Source organism: Nelumbo nucifera, chromosome 3 (assembly GCF_055504915.1).
Source record: "Nelumbo nucifera cultivar China Antique chromosome 3, China Antique-T2T, whole genome shotgun sequence".
NCBI classification, from domain to species: Eukaryota; Viridiplantae; Streptophyta; class Magnoliopsida; order Proteales; family Nelumbonaceae; genus Nelumbo; species Nelumbo nucifera.
In genome coordinates this window covers 6,419,840-6,436,043 of record NC_142651.1, presented here as the reverse complement: position 1 = coordinate 6,436,043, position 16,204 = coordinate 6,419,840, and the positions used below count along the sequence as shown (strand labels likewise).

At 34.7% G+C, this 16,204-nt stretch overlaps 1 protein-coding gene across 2 annotated transcripts; it reads left to right on the top strand.

Annotated features, from left to right (window-relative positions):
• Window positions 1-8,371: 8,371 nt before the first annotated feature.
• On the top strand, window positions 8,372-15,845 carry LOC104593288 (uncharacterized). 2 transcript variants are annotated; one of them, XM_088901700.1, is made up of 2 exons: window positions 8,372-8,733; window positions 9,394-11,533. In XM_088901700.1, exon 2 carries the CDS (start codon window positions 9,442-9,444, stop codon window positions 11,410-11,412), a length of 1,971 nt encoding a protein of 656 aa, XP_088757826.1. In that variant the 5' UTR covers window positions 8,372-8,733; window positions 9,394-9,441; the 3' UTR covers window positions 11,413-11,533. The 2 variants fall into 2 exon arrangements, with proteins under 2 accessions (XP_088757826.1, XP_088757825.1); XM_088901699.1 differs by having other exon boundaries at window positions 8,437-8,733; window positions 9,400-15,845.
• The last annotated feature ends 359 nt before the right edge of the window (window positions 15,846-16,204 follow it).

Sequence of the window (16,204 nt, the reverse complement as noted above, 5' to 3'; positions counted from 1 at the left end):
TACTCCTTTCAAACTGGGCTGATCGACAACATATGAATATAAATATTTTTGATGATAAATACAAGGGTTTCTGACAGATAAAGGGCAACTTTTGGCCCTTAATATCAATAAAAATAATATTTTAATATAATAATTAAAATATGATAGCTTTTTGGGAAAAAAATATCAAGAGATGGCATTGAGCACTTTTGTTCATCTTCCTCCTCCGGCTCTCTGCATTCATGTGAATGGAACATGATTTTTTCATCACCACATCCATCTAAATTGCCGCGGTAGGTTAAGGTCACCAGCGGCAACTATGACCATATCCTCAAGAGAAACCATGTTATGTAAAATTATAGGTGGCACATTGAAATGTCTTCGTGCTTCTTTAGTCAAAGTGACGTCAATAACTTCACGATTTCAGCCAACCTCAAACCCGAACTCTCTCTCTCTTTCTATATATATATATATGAAACTACAATGAAGCAAAAGGAATTGGCCTACATTCGTCTTCACCTTCCTCCGTACATCTTACAATGGTGCCACCAATACAACAATGAATTCCTTTACACCTTGTCAGAGATCGTTAAATAAGTCAAAGCCTCAAATGTGGCCACCTGTTTGCTTTTTGGGACGTGAAATTGCTTTTTGCAATTTCAGTTATTATTTGACTGAAATGTTATGATCCATTCGCATAAATACAAAGGCGGATGAGAAAGACACGCAATAGTGTCCACTGCCCTTTCTTGATATTATTCCAAAAAAACTATCCCATTTTAATTATTATATAAAAATATTATTTTTCATTGATATAAAGGCAAAAAATTGCCCTTATATATGCTAGAAACCCTAAACACAAACATGAGACGTTCCGTAATGAATAGATCCGGAGTGGGTATAAGGCGCATTCTGTGAAAAACAAATCGGGAGTCCTTTACGAGATAGGATGTACCATAACCATTGCTTATACACAATGTATGTTTCATAAAAGAATAGCAACGCAAATGCCTCAGATTTATATATATAAGTGTTAGAGAAATCAGAAGTTCCGTATTGTAACAACGCCCACAGACATGACACATTCCACCAAAACACTTTAAACGAGTTGTCACATCATATTTCTAACTATAAGCCTAAAAGAACTATAGCATCACTTTTTAAATTACACAAATAGATCATGTCTTTCGGTATTACATATTACACCACATCACAGAGAGGGATTAAGGGGTGGGGTCTACGCAGAATGCTGCATGTAAGGTCCATTGGCCGTGCCACGAAGAGCCTACAATTAAACTAATCGGATATTGATATTAAATAACGGATTAAGGTAAAATGTAACAATAATCAAAGTAATCCATCTTTGTGTTCAATTAAGAGATGTCGAGAAGTAGTCAGTTATTGAGTTGTTCAAAAACAAAATCAATTATGTTGTTAAATGCCCCCTAGGCCTAATTGGATGATTTTTTTCTTTGTCATTGCTGTCATTACTCTAACTAATAACTATTAAGGTCGAGAAAACTTAGATTGCGCTTAGCAATGGCCAATGGTTGGTTTTCCCCTCTAAAATGGGCTTCATAAGAGTTAAGAAGTGCTTCTTAAAAAAGTACTTATTGAGTGCTTGGTGAGGTGCTTTTCCAAGTAGCTTTTTCCATTTACAACAGATTTGCTTGGTAACAAAAAAAAAAGTGCTTTTTTCATTAGAAATACAAGTTTTCACTATATCATCTATAAATAAACCTAGAACAAAAAACTTCATTTTTTAGCCCATTTGAGCCCATTAAGAGAATTTCTTGGCATCCAAACGTGTTGCTAACTCTATAATTGCTGCCATACGGTCTTTTTGAGCCTAAACTCCTATGTATAACCAAAATTTGTATAGGTTTCCCCATCTTTTTTTTCCTTTCTTTTCCTTAATTTTTCTTTCAAACCAAATACAGCCATTGATACATTTGTCCTCTAGAATCAAGAAAATAATTCTGTTTATTTAAAAACAATTTGTGTCTAAATATAATGTGGGTCATATCATGATGGTAGAGAGATACCATTCACAGGTAGAAGAGTTTCTACCTTATCCCATCGCCCATTATCTCAAACATACAAACAAACACTTGGTATAAGAAAACACAAACATCATGGTTTATAGTAAAAAAATATATTAACATCACGAGTTATCCTATTATATTTCAATAGGAATATGTTAAACTGATGAGTTATTCTATTATTCTATCAAGAATAATGTGATAGGTTGATGGGATATCCATATCCTATTGTTATGCAAGAATAATTTGATAAATTGGTTGATTATCCTTTTTTTTCAACTAGATTGTAATGGATTATAAAGTGACGATTAATTGATTGCCCTACTATTTTGTTTAATAACATGATAGATTGATGGGCCATCATATTATTTTCAGCAATAATATGATAAATGGATGGGGTGCCCTATTAATATTTAGTATGGTTTTCGAACCGCCGTTGATTCAGATGGTCAGACCGCTTGGTCTAGGAATCGTTTAGGCATCCGGTTTTGTTTTACCACAAACATAGTCTTTGGCCAAAAATCATTGAAAAAGTCAACAACCTGTTGATCTAGGTGATCAAACCGTCGACCTGTCGATTCATTCAATGGTTTTTGACCATTTTTTATTTTTAGCTTTTTTTTTATCATAACAGGCCATCCATTCGAACCAGATGATTAAACCGTCAACCCGGAAATCAATGGCCATAACGATTCCATTTTCAGATCGTTTTTCTAAACCATGATATTTAGTAATAGTATGATAAATTCATGGGCTACCCCTTTTTTTTTCTAAAATAATGTGATGGGGTGATTGTTTATGTGTCTAATGGGTTTTCGTATTACTCGTAAGTGGTAAAGAATACCATGATATATGATAAAATGATCCCTTCTAAAACACAATAAGTATTTATTTTAAGCCCCACCAAACGCAACCTTGATAAAAAATAAACTTGTATATATCTATTGGTCCCTTCTCATATTTTTGGCTCCTCCGTATCATTTCTGTCATATACATGCAACATCATTTCTAGTTAATTAATTTTAATCTGTAGAGGACTTTTGCTTTCTTTTTCCATCCATCTTATTATTGTCTTTTATACATTTTTTTTGTCAAAAGAAGCAGCCTTGAATTAGTTATACGAGTCTTAAATGGGGAGTTAGCTCCATTGTAGTGTAGTGATAAGTGGCCCTTACATGAAATGTAAGCAAAAAGATGGGCCGCTTGATTGTTATTTCTACTTATATGTACAAACTCAATAACTTTAAAAGATGAAATCAGTCTTTGTAAACAGTTTTGGTGGAGATGATCAGACCATTGGATTGGTTTATCTATGGTAGCAAACTCCATTAAGGCTGAGCTATCTAAGAAAATCAAAAGATGGGTAATACCATGTGATTGTGTTGCTTGCAGCCCTCCTAAGAAAGCTCTTGTTTCGGCATCATAGCTGCTGATGGCCCAGCTAGGCTTCCCTTCTGCAATATAGAGTTGACGCTGCGCATGTTGGATGATGAACCCTCATCCTGCATATCCTATATTAGGATCAAAGGAGCCATCGACATGTAAGGTTGGCATGGACTGTGATAGTGAGATGGTGCGATGACTTTGCCTATGCTGGCTGATGTGTCTTAGGGGGAATTGGGATGCCATCTGTATGACATGATATGGATCCGGTTTGTCTATTTTTTAATATGCATTTGTTCCTTGCTTTCCATATGAAGTAACAGATGATACTGAATCTGCTGAGGTACAAAAGTGCTTGTTGCTCACCTAGGTTAAAGTCACCTTATTTGCATTTTTAATATAAATTATTAAACGCTAGGTACATAAGTTTATATGAATATTAAAAAATATAAATATACAATGTTCAATTATTTTATTAATTTGTCGTAAGTAGACCTGGCAAAAAGTTGACCCAACCCGAAAAAACATGGTTAGGGTCTCATATTTAGCTATCTGAATTTGAGAATGACTTGATGCGACCTGACCTAGAGAGAAATGGGTTGGGTTGGATTGGATTATGGGTCAACCCGTTGACCCAATTGTTAGGTCTAATTGAGATTATTTATGCATTGTTAGAAGTTTTCACTATTTAATCTTTACTATTTAGTCTTTACTCTTTATTGTTTACTCTTTGAATTATTAAACGTTAAAGTTTTTTTTATTTTATTTTTGGAATTTTAAGGTTAATTCCTTTAATTTTGGCATTTTCATGTATTTTTTCTATATTTTTAAAAATTTCAATTATTAACCCATGGGTTAACCCTAAACCAAACATTTAAGGTCAGGGTCTAGCATTTGACAACCCAACCCGAAATCAATCCGAAGTATTTTTAACCCAACCCAAACCTAACCCACCCAACCCAATTGCCAAGTCTAGTCTTAAGTTTTGGTAAGGTGGTTATTGAAAAACCCTCATCTTTTTTTTTTGTGTGTGACAAAAGTTTATATGCTTGACTCGGGCGGTTCACAGAAGAGCCAGCTTGACCGTCTCATTTGATCTAAGTCTAATAGATAGTAGTAAGCTCAGCAGTATAAATACATACAAAATAATCTAAAATACAATAAGGTTGCCAACTCACCATTGTCATCGTTCTTAATACAGGCACTATCTTAATGGCAAGGTTATTCATCCATATTATATAAATCAGATACATGCCTCTGTATAGTCCATTGGAGCTTCTATATGTCTTATGGGGAGATATACCTGGTATATAGAGGTGTCAATTGGACTAGATTTGGTCCAATCCGATCCAGTCCAATGTTAGACCACTTACAAATGGATTGGACCCAATTCAGCCCAAATCCAATACAAATTAAATCTAATCCAATCCATCAAAATAGATCCAATCTAAACCGAATGAAATATCAAAAATTATATAAAAGCACTTTTGACATTGAAAAAGCACTTTTATAAAAGTGCTTTGATGATAAGTACTTTCATAAAAGTGATTTTATAAAAGCACTTTTAGACAAGTACTTCCATGGAAGTGATTTTATAAAAGTATTTTTGTAAAAGTATTTTCATAAAAGTGCTTTTATAAAAGTATTTTCGTAAAAGTGCTTTTATAAAAGTATTTTTGTAAAAGTGCTTTTATAAAAGTATTTTTGTAAAAGTGCTTTTAAAAAAGTATTTTTCGTAAAAGTGCTTTTAAAAAAGTACTTCCATAAAAGTGCTTTTGTAAAAATGCTTTCATAAAAGTATTTTTATAAAACTACATTCATAAAAGTACTTCCATAAAAGTGCTTTTATAAAAGTACTTCCATAAAAGTGCTTTCATAAAAGTACTTTTATAAAACTACTTTTGTAAAAGTGCTTTCATAAAAGTATTTTTATAAAAGTGCTTTTGTAAAAATACTTTTATAAAAGTGCTTTTGTAAGTATTTTTGTAAAAGTAATTTCATAAAAGCGATTTTATGTTTACTTCAGTTTTGATTGATTTCAAATTGGACAAGGGTTTCGCCTCATTATCGGATTATTGGAAATTTAATTTAGGTCCAATTCAAACCAATAAGAATATGGACCAATTTATTTTGAATTGTCCAATTCAATAATTATAATGAATTGTCCAGATCCAATTTGATAAGGTTTGGATCGGATTGGATCCAAACCAAAACCGGTTCATTAACACCCCTACTGGCTACTAGTATAGTCCAATGGCGTTCATGTAGTAATCATTACTGTATGTAGTTCTTTTGTTACTCTATAATACAAAAAAAAAAGGAAAAGAAATCAGATACATGTTGTGGCTCCACATTGGCCATTATCTATACTACTTTAAAAAAGTACGAATAGTCTCAAGAATATTTATGGAATTTTGTGATGAGAAAATTTACCCCTCTATATTTATATTTATTGATAAAAAAATGAGGGCAAATAGGGTAAATAGTTATTGATATTAAATGAGTTGAAAAGAGTTAATTTTAAGATATTCAATGCATTCAACTATCTCTCATTAAATCCAACATTTAAGGTATTAATTAGCATTCACCTTCATTGAATCATATATTTAATGCTTCTTTGTTTCTTCTCATCATTAAATTCTATAATTAAATACATACATAATAAATTAATAACTTCAATAACATAAAAACTTATACTACTTAAATATATGTGGAAAAATAGTTTTTTTATCTAGGTGGTGGTAAGAAATTAAACCAATTGAGTCAAATGGGCTAATCCATATTGCCACAGTTAAATAATAAAATTCAAAAAATATATAAAATGCAAAAGAATATAGAAATTAAAAAAATGGAAACATTTTTAGCATCATATATTTTATATATTAAACAATAATAAGTATGATAAAACAATATTTTAAAAACATACCTGGAGGTCGAATCACTTTTGCCTTCGGGTCATAGGTCACCAGTTCGACTGTCAAGGTCAAACGAGTCAAACCACTCTGCGTCAACACTATGTGTGTGTGCAAAAATACATATTTTATCAATAAATAGTGTAGTTATATTTTACATATATCATAGTTATGTTTTACATATATTACATATAATATTATTATATTAATGGAAATGAAATGTAAAATTTAAACCAATTGGAAGTAAAACTATTTTCCTATTATTTCTCATTAAATTTCATATCTAAGGTATATTCTCTTATTAAATCCTATATTTAAGATATATTTTTCTCATCATTTAATTGTACTAATTAAATCCATAATCTTAATTTTAATAATATAAAAATGAAATGTAAAATTGATGATAAATAAGAAATGATTTTATTAATTATGGAAATGAAATGTAAAATTTAAACCAATTGGAAGTAAAACTATTTTCTTATTATTTCTCATTAAATCTTATATCTAAGGTGTATTCTCTTATTAAATCCTATATTTAAGATATATTTTTCTCATCATTTAATTGTACTAATTAAATACATAACCTTAATTTTAATAATATAAAAATAAATATTTTGAAAAATAATTTGAAAATAAAACCATTTTCTTCCCTCTCGGTGGTAGGTAAACAATTCAACCATTTGGGGTCAAATCCGTTAATAAATAATGACATAATTAAATAATAAAAAAATAAAATAAATAAAATATATAATACAAAAAAATAAAAAAGAACTGGCCATGTCATTAATATTGTATACTCATTATACTAAACAAAAATAAGTATGAAATGAAAGAAGTATTTTTGTAAATGATGAAAATGGAATGCCAAAATTAAAATCAACCTAAAAATGAAATAATGCCATAGTCAAATAATAAAATTTTTAAAATTAGAAAATACAAAGAATCACAAAAATAAATATTATGCATAAGATATAATTCTATCAACAATGGAAATGTAATACAAAATTTAATGTCAACCTAGAAATCAAACTATTTTTCCTTTTGAGTCGTGGGTTAGTGGTTTGGGTCAAATGAATTAATCGATGATATAATGGTTATATAATAAATATTTAAAAAATAATAAAAATATATATTAATTATGTTAAATAAAAATTAAGTGTGATAAGTAAAAAATATGTTTTTTTATTTAAATGGTGGGCTAACAATCCAACTTTTCAAAGAAATTCACGATGTCATAATTGAATAATAAATATTTAAAAAAAGATAGAACACAAAAGATAAAAAATTATAGTTTTATTAAAGACATTTTGGAACATTTCTAATGTTACATAATCATCATATTAAATAAAAATAATTGATAAAATAAGAATTATTTTTATTTGACAGAAATGAAATACAAAATTCATTAGTAGTAGTAGTAATAATTGTTATTGTAATTTAAATTTTCTGCAAGTGTACATTTAGTACAAGAATTTAAGTTTACTTTATTGTTACTTTTATTAACTTTCAATCTCTATCCTAATTATGACATATCTAAAATTCAACTAATTAATATGAAAAAAATTCATACGTGCAACACAATGCATATTCACCAAACAAAATATCACATTTCCATTCCTATCTTCCCGATTCCAGAAACCGTCCATCACCTGCATTGTAGTGGGAAGAAGAAATCAGGTTTCGAAATGTAGTATCTCTTTCCTTTCCCTGTTTTATTTTAAAAATTTGAAGAAAAATAAAGGATAAAATATTCTTTTTAATATTTTTGTTAATGAAAATATTAAGGTGTGCTAACGATAAAGAAGTATTAGTCAATTCTAAAAGACAGTAAGACAGCGTTAATCAATTTTCAAACAATAAAAGTACAATTAATTAATTAACTAAATCATAAAGGTAATTTAAAAAATTATTTTAAATTTATTAATTTATAATTTTAGATACTAGATTGGTTAATTTTTAAGTTTGAGGACTAAAGTGAGACTAGCCAAATTAAAAGAAGTTATCTGCACTTTTCCTTATTCTATTTTATATTGTTTTTTAATATTGATTCAGATTAGACAACTGAGGTTTGATTAAGGACAAATATTGTTGATTTTATTGGTTGTTAGATGGATGATAATAACTCCATGAATGTTGAAGACTCAACTCTTGGATTTTGATAAGGCCTAAGGGTACTAGCAGAGCTGAAGGAAAAAGAAGATCGGAGAGAGACAGAAGCCCGTCTTTTGTTCTTGTAGCTTTACAGGACAACCCTGGCGGCTAAGGGGGTGGAAAACCAGGATTTGGCAGAAGAGAAGAGTGAGGAAGCTTCTAACCATCTTCGATCTATCTGCAGCCTATCCAAAACATCAACACCGGAAAGCCTCGCAACTTTTTTCATTCCCGTCGCACTGACTTTGTGGTGGTCGCATTTCCTGGTAATAATCTTCTTTAGCATTATCTTAGATCCACCTTTTGTTCGTTTGGTTTTATTTTATTTGTCTGTGTTCTCAGTAGGTTAGCTGCTCGACATTTATATGCAATATGCTAAGGTGTGCGTGCACCGTGCGCGTTCTTCATTCCTACTTTTCATAATGAAATTAGGGACATGCACTTTAATAGTTTGATTCTTTGTATTTTTCGTCTTTTCGATTTTTTGGGTGGGTATTGGAAACTTTGGCAATTTCTGTTGCTCTTGTTAGCTGTTTCCTGGGTAGCAAATAATTCTCAATTAGTCTGTTATCATTATTATTTTCTAGGAATTGGGTGAGGTTCCCTGGGTGGGTCACACAGAGTTTCTCGTGTTCTGCTTTTCCTAGTGTTCTAATGGATCCCTTCCTCCCTCTCACAGACACACATACGCACACTGTTTTGGGTAATGACGTCCGATTTTGGAGATCCGCTCCTTTATTTGATCCGTTCCATGATCAAAATTTTCTCTGTTATTTGAGTTCTCTATGGATGCTAGCTAAAGGTTTCTATTTTATCCCCCTCTTGTATGTGTTGTACTCGATGGATGGTTAAATTCTATGGCTTTTCCTCGATTTATTAAATGGGGCATGATCTCTCTCCCCGTTTCTCATACGCTTGCTTATTAGGTGCAGTTAAGAGATATCGGTAAATTTGTTCTTCTGGAGACAACATAAATGGACCCCATGGCTGAAGAGCAATTAGACTACGGGGATGAAGAGTATGGAGGAGGTCAGAAGATCCAGTATCAGGGTGGTGGAGCAATCTCTGCACTTGCAGAAGAGGAGATGATGGGGGAAGACGATGAATACGATGATCTCTATAACGATGTGAACGTTGGTGATGGTTTCCTCAAACTGCAGCGCCCTGAGGCAATAGTCCCGTTAGGTGGTATTGGGAATGGTGGAATACAAGCTCAAAAGACTGACGGTGCTGGATCAAGGGTTCCCGAACCTGGTGGATCACAAGAGGTAAGCATCCCAGGAGTTGGTTTGGAAGGGAAGGGTTCCAATATGGTAACTGGTTTTTCTGAGCAGAAAAAAGGAGGCTTCTCTGCTGGTAATGGATTGGAAGAGGGAACTGGTGATTACCCAGATGGAGTTTCACAGAAGGGGAGGCCTTTGGAGATGGGTCCTAATGCTCAAGGAGGAAATTTGGGGTTTCGAGGATCAGCACCTATTCCCCCGAAAGTTGGGGCTGATCCTAGTCAGATGTCAGGAAAATTTGCAGGTGAATCTTCATCGTTACCTGATTCAGGCACCGCTGGTCCTAGAAGTGCTCCACAGATGCCATCTAATCGAATGAACATGAATGTTAATATGAACCGCCCAATGGCTAATGAAAATATGAACCGGCAAGCGGTAGAGAATGGTACGACCATGCTTTTTGTAGGGGAACTGCATTGGTGGACTACTGACGCTGAGCTTGAAAATGTGCTATCTCAATATGGGAGGGTCAAGGAAATCAAATTCTTTGATGAAAGGGCTAGTGGAAAATCCAAAGGCTATTGCCAAGTTGAATTCTATGATCCAGCTGCTGCAGCTGCATGCAAGGAGGGGATGAAAGGACATGTTTTCAATGGTCGAGCTTGCGTGGTGGCTTTTGCATCTGCACAGACACTGAAGCAGATGGGTGCTGCTTATCTAAACAAAACCCAAATGCAATCTCAGTCTCAGCCACAGGGAAGGAGATTTATGAATGATGGGGTAGGGAGGGGTGGTGGAATGAATCATCCAGCCGGTGAAGTGGCAAGAAATTATGGCAAGGTTCCATGGGGTCGAGGGGGTCATGGAATGATCAACAGAGGTCCAGGGGGTGGAGCAGTGAGGGGCAGAGGTGGGGCTATTGGAGCAAAGGGCATGGTTGGAAGCACTGGGGGGATTGGAACAGGTGCCACTGGAGGACCTTATGTACAAGCTCTTACTGGTCCTGCATTGGCAGGTCCAGCTGGTGCAATGATGCATCCACAGGGTATGATGGGTGCAGGATTTGATCCAACATATATGGGTCGAGGAGGTGCATATGGAGGCTTTTCAGGTCCTGCATTTCCTGGCATGGTTCCTTCATTCCCAGCTGTTAATACTATGGCACTTCCTGGGGTGGCACCTCATGTCAACCCCGCCTTCTTTGGCCGGGGTATGTCAGCAAATGGTATGGGAATGATGGGTACTAGTGGGATGGAAGCGCACCATGCAGGAATGTGGACTGATACAAGCATGGCTGGATGGGCAGGAGAAGATCATGGGAGAAGGACAGGGGAATCAAGTTATGGCGGTGATGATGGAGCATCTGACTATGGTTATGGAGAGGCAGGTCATGAAAGAGGAGGGGGACGGTCTAATGCTGCCACACGGGAGAAGGACAGGGGTAATGAGCGTGACTGGTCAGGGAACTCTGAGAGGAGGCATCGTGATGAGAGGGACCAGGACTGGGACAGGTCTGATAGGGAGCACCGGTACAAGGAAGAAAAAGATGCTTACAGGGAACATCGACAGCGAGAACGTGACTGGGATAATGAGGATGACTGGGATAGGGGGCAGAATTCTTCTAGGTCTCACAGCAAGTCCCGGATGATGCAAGAAGAAGAATACAGGTCTCGGTCAAGAAATGCAGATTATGGGAAGAGACGGCGTCTGCCATCAGAGTGACACAATCTGGTGGTTCCTGCCAACTTTTTGTTGGAAGTAATTTAACAGGTCTTTTGAAAGTCACTGGTTTCAGACTTGCTATCGTGTTTCATCAATGGCTACAACTTCGTTGATCATTGCACCCTTCTGGTCTTTTTGGCCTCATGCAGGAGTGTGACTTCAGAATGGAAAGAGTAAGTTTTCCACTTCTGTGGCTTGAGAGGGAAGAATGGATTCCCTCAACTATTGTGCTTCTTCCTATAGAACATGATTAGAAGTGGCAATTAGTGCTTGTGTGCTTAAAAACAATTACTAGCTTTTTAGTAGCATTCCCATGTGGATTTTCTCTGTGGGGATTAGATTTTCTCACTATATTGCAGTCCTGGTCTTTAACTGGTTTTACCTTTGGTCGTACCTGTTCTTTCTATGACACAATTGCTTTCTAGGGTGCACCCTAGATATGCTTGAAACATTGGCTTTTATAGTAATATGTGCAATAATCTTATGTTTGTTTATCAGTTACAGAATTTCCTTGAATGCTTGCATAAGCAAACTATCTGCCTTGGTTGGTGTCTAGAGCAGCAGATTGAATGGCATCTTTTATTACTAAAGTTTCATGAATCTTATTTTTCTTGTTTCCTGAGTGTTTTTCACGTCTTTTTATCTTTGTCTTGGAGTTTGCTCCAAATGTTTCAATCATGAAAAGCAGTTGTTTTTCCCTTCATGTTCTCATCTCTTAGGTAGTGTGTAAGCTTGTCATCAGATAAGTGCCAGATTTTTGTCTTCCTTAGATATTTCTTTAGCTGCTGCTCTAAACCAGATGGGATGATATCTTATAGTGGACAAGTTGCTAATTGCTATATATCTTTCTTTAGCTTTGTATTTCTAAGTGCTTCTGGAACTGATTCATCTGAGTGTTAGTGACTTCTTGCCTTTTGTAGGTTCAGATCCTTCTGTTTGTTTATATTGATTATTTTTAGTTAATATATTTGCAAACTTTGAAGTTGTACATTCATTGACAGATATTGGGCTGAGGTACTTGTTGTGATTGTAGCAGTTGATTGTTAGAGAAATATGGAAACAGGGAAAAAGATACTAATAGTAGTAATGTCATTTGATCTTTTGTTTGTTTGAGACCAGTTGAAATACATATCACTTTTTTCTTTGGTTTTACATTCTGATAAGATTTGTTTTCTTCTGCAATTTTAAGACCTCAGATTGGTAGATGAATAACTCTGAATGCATTTAAAGGGGACAATGTTATTTCTAGGGTCCAGATCTCCATGTGTTGTTCTTTGGTCATCTTAGCTTGATGTATATGAAGTGCTAGCAAAAATTATTTAATTCCAAAAGACTTAAAAGTGTTAGATTTATTTATTTATTTATTATTATTTTTTTTGTGAATTCACACTTTTTGAATTTTGGCTTGAGGAAGCCATAAATGTAACTCAGGTGTCTTTGAATTGACTGAACTGGATTGGACTCAATTTTGTTGAGTACTGTGTCAATTTATTGAAGTTATCTTGAGAACTACAACTATAGGTCCAGGATTCTCCAGGCATTCTAGAATTGCAATTTATATACTATTAATATAAATCTATATACATTTTGTAAACTTCTGCAACTTGTATAATATGAGAAAAATATGAAAATCATCATCATCGTCTATGCCTTGTTCCAGCTATATGGGGTTAGCTACATGAATCATGTTTCACCATTTCCATTCTAGAAGATATGAGAATGAGTACTCAAATAGATGCTTTCTTGAGTTGCATGGCCACTTGATTCAATTTTAAGACTTGGCAACCTATTGCTTAAACCATGTTTAGTCATGTCATAAATGTGGTTAATAGATAACAACTGATTTCCCCATTCAGGAAATAATATATTAACCAGAGTAGATATTTACAAATTTTCTTGTATTTTTTCTGCCTAATGTGCTTTCTGCTAGTGCTAGTGCCCATTTAGTTGAGGAAAACTAAGGGTCAATTTGGTTTGCGGGAATAGGGGTCTGGAATTGGAATCTGAATGGTCCTTTCTAATTCCAACTGTATGGTTGGGCGGAATCGGAACCCCATTCCCATTCCTGGTGGAATATCATTCCGCCATTTGAGGGAATGGCCATTCCCTTCCCCTCCCTTGGGAATGAGAATCCATTCCAGCTTATTACAAGCATGAAAATGCAGGTTTGCACCTGAGGGTGGCCATTTTGTGCAAATTATTGCCAAAAGGTTGGGTACCTGTCCAGATCATAATTTATAGGGCTGAAACTTGACCATTTGCCAAATTTTGAATGGGTACAGCCTAAGGGCCTGAGCCTGATGTTGTGTAAATTCTTAAAGTTGGGTACTCAACTTTCACACCCTCTCCCCAGTACGACTCTACCCTTCTAAGATCCTGGATAGCAGGATCAGACACTTGGGCAGGCTTGCAGTGAGCATTTGCCAAATTTTGAATGGGTCCAGCCTAAGGGCCTGAACCTGATGCTGTGTAAATTCTTAAACTTGGGTACCCGATTTGCACCCCGACCAGTGCCAGTCTACCCTCCTAAGATCCTTGATAGCAGGATCAGACACCTTTTATGCTTTGTACTCAAATGAAGCAAGAAAAAGGGAAGAAAACTCAATTTGGTGGCTGCTTAGTTGAGAAAGCTAGTCCAGCCGATTCAGTGCTTTCCACCCTTATTATAAACCTTTTTGTCTTAGTTTTGCATTTCCTAGTTTTTTGAGATTTCAAGTAGTGTCAATAACAATTTTATTTTGGTTCCCGGGCATTTTTTGGCTGCAGTCATTTTTGGCTGTAATCATGTTCACCTCTTAGATTTTTTTTTAATTGATAACAATCATAATTCATGACTTTCATTGATTTGTTAAAAAAGAATGATTTACCAAACACCCCTTTTTGTAGGCTAGCTCTTACTACCTACCCTTTGTGTTTTATATATCTTTTCTTTGTTACAACTGTTTGCGAAGGGAGCTACCCTCTCAAAATAATTGTTCCCAGTTTACCTCTTGTCTAGCCAAAGCATCAACCATGCTATTGGTGCAACTACTAGTCCAATGGAACATTGCATTCTTTGTGATAGGATGTTGAATGCAAGATTCCTTGTTTTGGACTTGGTTCAGAACCCACTGTATCTTTTTCACCCAGACCTTTCATGATACCAGTGCTTTAAAGCATCTTCTTAGAATTTCTTGTGGCAACTAGGAAATAATATGCCTCTTAATGAAAAATGATGAGGAAACATCTTTATCCTCTTTGAATAGTCTACCTGTGGTTTCTCATTTTAAACCCCAGTAAAGCAAGTTTTCAGTGGCTTACTCTTATTCATCACTTTCATATTTATTGCTGACTTGGTCTCCATTGAGAGTGACAAAGGCTTTTGAAGGGTCCATTTTTCGCTATTGGTGAAAATTGGTATCATCTAAATCAAAAGATTGAAATGGAAGAATAATATTTTAGAGGAAAGAAATCGATCTCATAATACTGGCTATGCATATAAAGGAATTTGTGTCCTAGAACTTAGAAAATCAATGAGGTTGTGCAGTTGATTGGTTGGTTAAGAAGGGAATAGTGGCTTGACAGCTATGGTGGGTCTCAGTTTGTACTAGTAATATACACCAAGAATTATTTCAAGATGTAGTGCTTCTAATGAGACCTTGGTAGTCTGCTAATTTTAGGCTCTTAGCATGGTGTTGATGATGATGAGTGGTAGATAGAGATTATCGGATAGCATCCTTTAGCTTGTTTATTTTCTGTGTTTTAACATGGAATTTTTCTTTTTATCATCACATTCAGGAGAGTGGAGCAGATAATTCTTTATATTTGTGACTGAGTCAGCCAATATTGATTACCTGGAAGAAGACAATTTTGGATTGCTTGCCTTAGCCTGATTCATCAGATGATGGCTATGACATCTCATAAGTGTAGAAAAGGAAAACTCCTAAGCATTTTTGTCCCTTATGTTGCAGCAGAGATTTTATGTTTGTCCATGATTTGTTCGAAACTACTTAAGACTGACAATATCCAGTGCTTCTGCAAGGATAATCCTATAGAAAGTCAGATATCATAGAACAATGAAGTTTTGAAGGGATACTGAAGTTAAATTTTGGGTCTACACATGATGTCCACTGTTCTGCATTCAAATTGCAATCTTATTTCTTTGTAGAAGTTGGATACATCTATTAGGTTAGAACATGTAATGAGCTCTTTTCCTTCCTTTTCTTTTCTGCTTCAGGATCAACTTGTAAAAGTCTTGATTCTTGTGTGTTCTATGTTGTATATATCTCACTAAATTTGACATGTTGTACACTTGTACTTGATCGTGTTTGATCTGCCTCTCCACAAGAATCCGAGTGAGTTATTCATTACATTGTAACAAGGGGCTTTCCCTTTCATCTCATCATCTGTAATTGGTGATAGTAAAGATTTAATTCCAGTTTCTTTTGAAGCAAGTTACTTCCCATAAGCACAGATCTATTGGATGTATTCTTTGTAAGATGTAAATTGTATGGCTGTACTTGTGTGTTCGGAAGGTTATGGGATATGTAAATTTGCTTTTATGTGGGTTGGAGGAGTTGGAGTTATGTTCTTTCACAGTGGGTTGTTTGTCTCATAGTGGTGGTTACTTGTATATATTTTATATTTTGTTCCTGGTAGAATTCCATTGTATGAGATAACATTTGTTGAGTTGTTGGTTCATCAACGGGATGGTGGATCATGCTCTTTTCAATGTTCAGTTCACACAATGTAAAAGATATTCTTTTTTCCTGCCTCAACATGTGACATCTGAATCGAGGAAGTGTCTGCTTCC

What these genes read in the sequence shown, in the direction of transcription:
- LOC104593288 (XM_088901699.1), top strand. Translation starts at nt 9,442, where the DNA reads ATGGACCCCATGGCTGAAGAGCAATTAGACTACGGGGATGAAGAGTAT.